This window comes from Chrysochloris asiatica, unplaced genomic scaffold (assembly GCF_000296735.1).
Source record: "Chrysochloris asiatica unplaced genomic scaffold, ChrAsi1.0 scaffold00494, whole genome shotgun sequence".
Lineage (NCBI taxonomy): Eukaryota > Metazoa > Chordata > Mammalia > Afrosoricida > Chrysochloridae > Chrysochloris > Chrysochloris asiatica.
Window position 1 is genome coordinate 831,651 of NW_006409012.1, and position 10,170 is coordinate 841,820.

Genomic DNA, 10,170 nt, shown 5'->3' on the forward strand with positions numbered 1-10,170 from the left:
GATTTTTGTTTGTTGATCTTATACCCTGCCACTTTGCTGAATCTTCCAATGAGGTCTAGTAGCTTTTTTACTGAGTCTTTGGGGTTTTCTACATATAGAATCATATCGTCTGCAAATAGGGAGAGTTTTACTTCCTCTTTGCCAATTTGGATACGTTTAATTTCCCTGTCTTGCCGTATAGCTCTTGCTAAGACTTCCAGCACAATATACTCTTCAGCTTATTTAAAGTCTCTATCAAACATAGCTTTTCATCCAACATAGTGTGTGCACATAGCTCTCTGTGCAATGCTATAATCTTTCAGATTTTGGCTGTTAGTTGCTCTAATTAGAGGTTTACACAAATGGGGTTTATAGATCTTAAAGTAAATTTCAAATAACTGACTCACCAGAAACAGCACCCCCACTTCTTAGAATCCTCTATTCCAGCACAAGTATCATGGATCAGGCATGAAAACAACTCATCAATAAGTCCACACCGCTTTTTCCAACATGTTTCCAACGTTGCTTTGTCCTTTCTTTACCAGCTGCTGATCTGCATTATTGGCAAATATTCAAAGGTCAAATGCTGCTGCATACATGATAGGAAAAGCCCAGTTTTCTTTGTGGGCTTGAAATGTTCACAGGAATGATTGGACAATTACAGTCTGACATTTGTATGCTTCTATGAGATCCTGGTTTCCTACTGTGTAAATACACCTTACATGAGCTGCACACATTTCATCATAGGGGTGGGGTTCCAAAATTTCTTGACACTTCTCTTCTGGAGAGGGCATTTAAAGCCATGGGTTTATAACTTGAGGATGCTTAAAAGACACCATCTCTGCACAAGATCTTCCATCCCTGCTGTCATTTGTTTCATACATCTGCTGCAAATACTGGTTAACGGTGATGTGGGCCATGGAGGTAGACCACCAGCTCCACAGCTACATCTTGGGCCATACAAGCGGGGCTCCCCTTCCATGAATTTTTTTAAAGGCCTCATGAGTTCAGAAATCCTGATCAGAGAATAAGATTTAGCAAATGCAGAAGCCTCCTTCCCACACACTATGCATATATCTCATGTCTCTTGTATAAAAGGTGCTGCCAGGTATATAATGGTACAGTACATGTATAGCCTATAGTACATTATGTCTTGATGTCATAGTAAGCACCCATGTTACTGGCTCATGTATATACTGTATAGTACTTTTCATCTAAAAAGTTTACTGTGTAACAGTATATGTGATTCATAGGCAGCAGCATACAATTTTGTGTATTGTATCCCATGGTGCTTGAGTGTTGGAGCGTAATCTCTGTTTAGTTTTCTTTTGAAAATATTAAGTGCATCATGACTCCCAGTGCAGCAGAACTTGGGCTAGTGAAATTAGCAGCAAGAGGCAAAGGAAAAGTATTGATTTGGAAGTGAAACAAAAGGTTATTAAACAACTCAAAGGTAGAAAATAAGTGAATGCTATTGCTCATCATTTAGGTATGTCACACTTAACAATCATGACAGTCCTCAAAAAAAAAAAAAGAAAAATTCTCCAGATTGTTAAAGGGTCAGCTCCACTGAAAATTAAAAGCTTAAGAAAATGTGAGAGAAACCTATGTCAGATACAGAGAAATTGCTAATGGTGTGAATTGAGGACTGAACACAAAGGCAAATTCCTCTCAGTTATTTTGATGATCACTGCTGAGGCATGAAGCTTGTTTTAGATGCTTAAAAAAAAAGTAGGGACCAGACTTTGATATGGTGTTTGCATAATGTCCAAATCACTTGACATCCTATTTCAAGAACATACTATGAATGTTAAGTAACGCATGACTGTGTATAAAGTTTTTATAATTCGGTCATTTCAATGATTCATTGCACCTTTTCATTTTGGATTTTCTTCCCACATTTTCTTTGCTACTTAGATTTGAAAAACATTGTGGCTAGGCCTGAGTTTTAAAGAGAAAAAAAAATACTTCCTTATTATTGCTACAGTATATATATATAGATATAGATTAGTAAATAAAATAACAGAATTAGCATTCCCTTTTTATATCTTAAAATCAGATAATAAATCAGTCCATCCGAAGAAAACCACATCACAAAGTCCTAACAGGCAACAATGGGAGAAAAACATATCCAAGACAGCTGTTACTGCTCTGCAAAATGCATCCATACTGAGCTCCAGCTTAACAGCAGAGGACAATACAGGTTGTAAGACTAAATACTATTTTATTATAGATCATTTTCTAATAATTCTTTAATGTAAGGGTGGTTTTTTTTTTTAATGTCACTTTGTGAAGGATACCAGAGTACAGACTAATAAAATATATTTTAGGAGAGAAAGAAGTATAATGAATTTGCTTGATTGAGTCTGATCTAGAAGATATATTTTGAGAAGATGATTTTACTTGGCACTAATTTTAACCTTTTCACAACTAGGTGGTTCTGTAATAAGGTACAGGGAAAATAACACCCGTAAGCACTGGGTCAGAGAGACACCTGAAACCTTGTTGGACATCCTTAGGAATGCTGATCTCAGCTTGGCATTTAAAACATACACAATATGTAAAGCAGGTAATTCATTTCTACTATATAACTATGGGGACCCTTGATTTGAAAGTTTACGAAATAGTCATAGCATTTCATTTCAAGTGTTTTTAAATCTTTTCTAGCCACTTTAATGCTGTACTTAAAATTTCTCATAGGGTTACATTACTTCTGTTTAGTCATATGCTTACTCATTTTAATAATTATGCAACTACTTTCTGTAAAGAGTGGCCTGTTTTTACCATGTAAAAAATCATTGCTCTAGTGACTCTACAGTTCAGACTTTATTGTCGTAACTTTGAGGAACTCTAAGAAATTTCCACTAGTTTCTATTGGGAATCCTGTTATATTGGATGTTTTAGTTATCTATTGCTGCTATAATGGAAATATCACAAGTCGATACTTCTAACAAACAAATGTATTCTCTCACAGTTCAGAAAGCTAGAAGTCCAAATCCAGAGTTCTGGTTTTACTGGAAGGCTTTCTCTCTTTGTTGGCGCTAGAGAAAAGTCCTTGTCTCTTTCAGTATCTGTAGGTCTAACATACCTTGGAGATTTCCATCGGTATTTCTTGTCTTGACATTAATCTTCCTCTGGATCTAGGAGCTTTACAGTACAGGGGCTACAGATCTAAAAGATGCACTCTACTCTTGACTCTTCTTTCTTTGTGATAATAGGTTCTTATGAGCTTTGACTGCCTGTTTAATCTCTTAAATCTCAAAAGAGATTGCCTCAGTATACAACTTGGAGTCTTGGTATGGTGCTGTAAGATAAGCATTCAGCCACTGGGTTGGTTTAAACCACAAGGTTGGCAGTTCAAACTCACCAGCTGCTCCTTGGAAGCCCTGTACAGGGTCACTAAGAGTTGGAACTGACTCGACAGCACTTAACAACAACAAGAAGATACAACTTAACCGTATAGATTGCATCTGGCCTCATTAATACCATAGAAATGAGGATTTGTAGCACAAAAATAATGACATCAGATGAGGGTTTACCTGTGATCGGATCACATCAGGGGTTGATTACATTATGTTAGATCTCATCATGGAGTATTACTACCTTTTAACTGCCAAACCACTAAGAATCTAGGCCCAGCTAAGTTGTCAAAAAACCTTAACTATGAAATCGAATAAAACCAAAACAAGCACACTTTTGTCAAGTTAATTTGACTCATAGCTACACTATAGGACGGGGTGTAAATATTTTTGTTTGTTTGTTTGAGGTTACATTTTTATTTTTATTATTTAATATCAGGTTTTAATTTTTAAACATTTTATTGTAATTTATGTTAAGGCTTACAGAGCAAACTAGTTTTCCATTCAACACTTCTTACTCATTTTGTTTCATAACATTTGTTGCAGGGTCTACAATAAAACATCACATATCCCACTTCCTCCCTGTGTTTCCTATTTCCATTCCTCCATCTTTCCTAACTCTTCTGACTTAGTCCTTGGGAAAATGCTACCCTTTTGATCTCAAATGGTTGCTTGTTCTAGGGAGTGCTTACCTCACTAGTATTACTGCTCCTCTTATAGACCTGTCTATTTGGCTGAAAATTGAGCCCTGGGCGTGAGTTTTAATACAGGCCTGAAGAGTAACTAAGGGCTGTAGTCTCAGGGGTTCGGCCACTCTCTTATCTGATCAGTAAGCCAGATGTTTTTTGTGATTTTGAGTTTTGTTTCATGTTTTTTAAACTAATTATTTCAGAAACAGACTGCCTCATCTTTCTCACACAGAGAAGCTGGCGGGTTTGAACTGACAACCTTTTGTTGGCAACCCAACACTTCCTAGAGTAGATTGTGAAAAAGATGAACAATCAGAATTTTATTTGGTTGTCATTTCTATAGATGTTTCCACAAAACAGGATAAAATAATCCTTTATAATAATAACCTTTGTAATTCAGGACAATGTACAAATGTGTGAGTATAAATTTGATAGTTCAATTATTAAGTGACTGTATTTGATTAAGATCTGAGATACATTAGACAAAGTAGAGTATGTTAAGTCTCTGCTGCATTGATTATAACAGATCTAGCTACATTTGTTCATTTGGTCAAAATTTATTGAGTATAAGGTTGAGATATAAAAAAGAATAAAGCACAATTCCTGCCCTGAAGACTAGCACACAAGTAGAGAAGTATAACTGTTTGTAGTGTGTGTCGGAGCTGTGCATAGTTTTATGGAGCCCAGAGGAGTGGTTGATACACACAAGGAAGATGTTAAGGAAGATTAATGGTTGTGGATTTAAAAATGGCTATTGGAAAAGAATCAACATTGGACTGTGAACCACATGGTTGGCATTTCAAACCCACTAGCTGCTCCTTCAGAACTGACTTAACATTACTTAACAACAACAGCTATAAAAATAGATACATTATTGTCTTAGATCATTGAGCCCTACAGAAAAGAATACAAATGTCATGAAACAGAGTCGACTATAGTCTTTTTTTAAAAAAGAATACCTCCACTTCCCAGCTATTCTCTGGTAACCACTAACCTCTATTGTCTGAATGGGTTTGCCTGCAGGATTTTCCTGGTTTTGAAGGAGATCCGTTCCTAACTGTTCATTTTAAGAATTTGTATGTCAGTAGGAACAGATGCATGCAGTTCTCATTTAGCCTTATTTTAGCACACAAAAAAAGACAGAGCTTTCCCAGTGATTGTCAGAGCTGCAAGTATTGCAAATGAAGGTGATAGTGATGAATTTGTGGAGAGTTGGTTCAGTCTTTTCACAGTGATGACACATTTACATAAACATAAAATGCATTTTGAACTGAAACAGTACTGTCCTCTTGAAAGATGGCAGCCAACCATGGCATTTTGAATGTGTGTTGCTCTCCAGCAAGCTTTTAGAGGATTTTAGTCTAACATGCATAAAGTAAGTAAATACTGTTCAAGTTGGCACTGTCTATTAATATTCCTCCAAAGGTTCTGAAGGGTTCTTGAAAGGCCCCCTCTCTGAAGAAACAGAAGCATCTGACACTGTTGATGGAGTTGATGATTCTGTTATTTTGGATCCTGAGAGACTTGAACCTAGACTGGACGAGGAGGACACGTATGTGGTCAAATACCTAGAAAACTGTAGTTGGCTTGTGTGTGGGTATATAATTTAAGTAATACCATAATAATTTCATGTTTATAAGAGCTTGGTATATTACTTTTCACCATAAATGAACATATCTTTTGTCTGGGATAGCTAATGCATTATGTTGTTCTTGTTGCTAAGTGCTGTCCACTTGGTTCAGACTCATGGCAACTGCTAACCACAAGGTTGGTGGTTCAAACTCACCAGCTGCTTCTCAGAAGCCCTAAACAGGGTTGTTGTTGTTGTCTGCCATGGAGTTGGTTCCAACTCATAGCCACTCTGTATGGGGTTTCTGAGAGTGGCTGGTAGGTTTAAACTGCTGACCTCATGGTTACTAGCCATATATATATTTATATATATATATATATATACACATACATACATATGTATGTATACACAGAGATTGATGTGTATATAGGGTTGTTATGAGTTGGAATCGACTTGTAGGCACTTAACAACAATACAACATTTATGTATATATATGTATATGTGTGTGGGTTGTGAAATGCCATCAAGTCAATTCCGACAAACAGCAACCCTGTATAGGGTTTCTGAGGAGGAGCTCATAGCTCTGAACCTCCGAACTTGAGGTTCAGACCAACCTTGTTAAGTGCCTTTGAGTTGATTCTGACTCATAGCAACTCTATAGGGTTTCCAAGGAGTGATTGGTGGGTTTGAACCATCAGCCTTGCAGTCGAGTACTTATCCTACAGCTCCACACCAGGACTCCTATATACGAGTGTGGTGGCTCCATAGGATAAGCACTGAACTGAACCACAAAGTCTGAAGGTCAAGTCCATCAGCCACTACACAGAATAAAGATAAGAGTTTCTGCTCCTGCAAAAATTTAAAAGCTTCGGAAACCCTATAGGGTCATTAGGAGTTGGAACCATTTAACAACAACACAATAGCTACATATGTGTGTGTGTGTGTGTGTGTGTATGTGTATATACATATTGTTGTTGTTTAGTGCCATCGAACAGGTTCTGACTCATAACACCCCTGTAGAGGGTTTCCAAGAAGCAGCTAGTGGGTTTGAATTATCAACCTTGTGGTTCACAGTCCAACCACACCTGTTGCCATTAAAAAGAGATTTATTGATTGATTGACCTTAAAGAATTGAGTCACGTAATTCTGAGGAGATGACAAATACAAAATCCCTGGCTCAGGCAGCAGGCTGGAGACTTTAGCAGACATATACCCCAAGATCTGTAGATCAGGTGAAGAATGAAATGAGAGTTCTGCAAAAACGTCTTGTTTATTTTTTGGCAACAGATTATACCCTAGGGAACCCCTTTTCAACTGGTTGATTGATTACATTATACTAGATTACATTATAGAAGTTGATTGAATTACATTGTATGATGTTATTTTATAGAAGGTAATTGGTTCTACCCAGTGACAATTAAACTCTATTCATGACAGCAACTAGACTAGCATTTAGCCAAACATCTAGGATGTTGACACACAAAAAGGAATTTTTAATATTGCTGTATTGGTGATTGGAGTGCTGTTGTGGCATTGTAGGATAAGCACTGGACCATAAGGTTGGTTTGAACCAAAAGGTCGATGGTTCAAATCATCAGTTGCTCCTCAGAAACCTTATACAGAATCTTTATGAGTCAGAACCGACTTGATGGCACTTAACAGCAACAATGTTGGTGTTCTGCTTTGACTCAGTTAACAAATACTGAAAGTACTCTGTACATAGAGTCTTAAAATCCAAATTGTTTTTTAACAGGGACTTTGAGGAAGAAGATGACAACCCTGATTGGATGTCAGAACTGAAGAAACAAGCTGGCTTACAAGAAGTGGCTGATGGATAGTGCCCAAAGTAATGTACCTAAATCCCACTGAGATGATTTTTAAAATGAAGAGCCAATACTTGGATGATATTTAGTTGACAGAATGTATAGTTTCCTTTGGAAATAGAATGACAGTTGGGAAGCTGTGAATATTTAGAATTGTTTATGATTAGTACCATAAAGTTAAAAAAAATCTAGAACATGTATGAGTTTTTTGATTCAAGGGAAAAGGCAGAACATGATTTCTGGACTTTGAAGACAAGTTGACCAGAAATTGGTTGGTAACTCCACCACTTATTAGTTTGATTTTGGGAAATTAACCTCTTGGAGCTTTAAGGATAATTATGCCTACCTCCTAGGGTTACTGATCATAGATCTACAGCATCTCATAATGTTATTAGTCATATAGTTGTGATTTATGTTTATTACTATGCAACTAATTTTACATTTCCTAGAAGATTGTCTAAATATATTTAATTAATAAATATAAGAGTGATGTGTACAATTTGAAAATAAGATCTTTGCAGTATAGTGAGCTACATCATGCGACTCTTTTACCCATTGTCCTTGTAATTCCCACCGAACAACTTTTTCTGGGTGGCTCTGAGTAAGAAAACTGGGAGAAGCTGATAGATGACATGATTCAATTGTGATTGTTAGCAGAATTTATTGTGTGTGTAAAAACTTGGGACACTAATATGGGTTTAAAATGAGCCATCTGAGAAGCAGGAGGGAGAATCTCAGTACCATCAAAGAAGAGCTAGAACCCCTGTACATTGAATGTCCTCAACCCAGCGACAGAATGCTGTGACACCACAGAAGTAGCAGATGAGCACAACTGTGAGCTGGAGCACAAGACTGCCCAGTCCATGGAACAAATAAAGTTGAGTGACTTTACTTGGGGAGAAGGCTTGCTTGCAGAATGAGGTGCCTCCAGGTGCTTAATTTGGGGAACTAGGTTTGCTGACCCATAATACTTTTAATATTCTCCAACACCACAATTAAAATTCACCGATTCTTCTGTGGTCCTCCTTATTAATTGTCCAACTTTTACATGTATATGAGGCTATTGAAAATATCATGGATTGAGTCAGGGATACTTCAGTCATCAAATTGGTATCTTTGTTCTTTAACATTTTAAAGAGGTCTTGTGCAGCTTATCTGCCTAATGCAATAGGTTAATTGATTTGTTGGTTGCTGCTTCCATGAGTGTTACTTGTGGACCCAAGCAAAATGAAGTCTTTCACAACTTCAGTCTTATCTCCGTTTATCATATTATTTATTGTTTCCGTTGTTAATTTTTTCTTTCTTTACATTGAGGTGCAGTACATACTGAAGGCTGCAGTCTTTTTCTCCTTTTTTTCTGAGAGACATTATTACAGAAAGGAGAATAAAAGAGATTAAAAGAGGATAAAGGAGATAGTTTGTTGACAAAGGAATTTACCTACAAAGGGTGACACACGGCTGCATCCAGTGTTGACTGGCAAGATCATGGAGTTTTCCTGTGCAAGGGGCATAGACTAGGGTCTTTTTGTATAATGGCATATTCACAAGTATAAGGGCAGTTAAGGGTGGTATGCGGAACTAGAAAAGGTAGGAGAGTCAAATCTTCTGGGTTGTTTGTCACCTCCTAGAGAACAAAGAGTTTTAGAGTGGAAAGAGGGGGCTTCTTCTGAGTGTATGCATAACTAAAGCAGGAGAACAACAAGTTTACCTGCACATAGCTATAGGAGGGACTGTCTGCTACTTCCTAAGATAACAGGAGCAGGGGGAAAGGGACAGGAGATATGTTTTTGACATTGGTGTGATCATTTGGGAAGGGCAAGTTTGTGTCCCTACACCATACCCTAATGCCCCTAAATGATCCTTACAATCTTAACACCTGTCTTCCATACAAATCTGTTGGCCTGGGCATTGAAGAATTGCAACCAAAGACTACAGCAACAATACATAATACAACTGAGTACTATTCCTAAGCAAAATAATAGAAATATATATTGCCACATTGAGACCAAAAAGCCAATCCACTTAGAAAAGGATGATAGGAAGAGACTAGGGATATCTTGAACCACTTCTCCCAGGCCAATATCAAAGGAAAGGCTGTTGTTAAGTGCCGTCGAGTCAGTTCTGGCCCATAATGACCTTATATAGGGTTTCTGTGGAGTGACTGGTATTAACTGTCAAACTTGCGGTTCAAACGGACTTTGCATCCAGTGCATTAAACTGTAATACCACACCAGAACTCCCACAATAAACCAATTGAGAACCAGGAACACAGACCACAAAAATCCCAAACAGACTTGTGGTTTCAGACATAGAAACACCTGCACAGAACAAGAGGACTCGTCCTTAGCATGACCTTTTGATGTATACTGGTTTATTGTAATATCATTAACGTATACATCTCCTCCTGCATACTATGAAAAATCAGGTCTTGGGACGTCTGGGACTGAAAATCCATGATTCCCCAACTGTTTGGGGTCTGAATGAAGTACTTTCAGATTGGGTGCCCAGAAAAGACAATGCATGCCTCTAGAGGAACTCCATCTAGGGTTGAATGTTACTGTCTCATCCCTTACCAATCCATGATATGAGGTCCTAGGCTGGCAGGAGACCCCAGAATTTACTCATCTCTGGGTCTGTCTGTCACCTGCTTGTTTTTGTTTTTTCCCTTTCATTGGTTTTGCTTATTCTTTCTTCCTTGCCTTTCTATTTTTTCCTTTCTAAACTTTCTATCTCCCTTTCATTGTTTTCTT

The 10,170-nt window shown here is 37.5% G+C and overlaps 1 protein-coding gene across 2 annotated transcripts in view; it reads left to right on the forward strand.

Annotated features, from left to right (window-relative positions):
* Positions 1-7,435, forward strand: part of NEK3 (NIMA-related kinase 3) — a 49,652-nt gene extending 42,217 nt beyond the window's left edge. For both annotated transcript variants that reach the window (XM_006877425.1, XM_006877424.1), the window contains 4 exons: positions 2,039-2,182; positions 2,414-2,548; positions 5,453-5,579; positions 7,351-7,435. In XM_006877425.1, coding sequence (XP_006877487.1) covers positions 2,039-2,182; positions 2,414-2,548; positions 5,453-5,579; positions 7,351-7,435 — 491 coding nt within the window. The remainder of the gene's footprint in view (positions 1-2,038; positions 2,183-2,413; positions 2,549-5,452; positions 5,580-7,350) is intronic.
* The last annotated feature ends 2,735 nt before the right edge of the window (positions 7,436-10,170 follow it).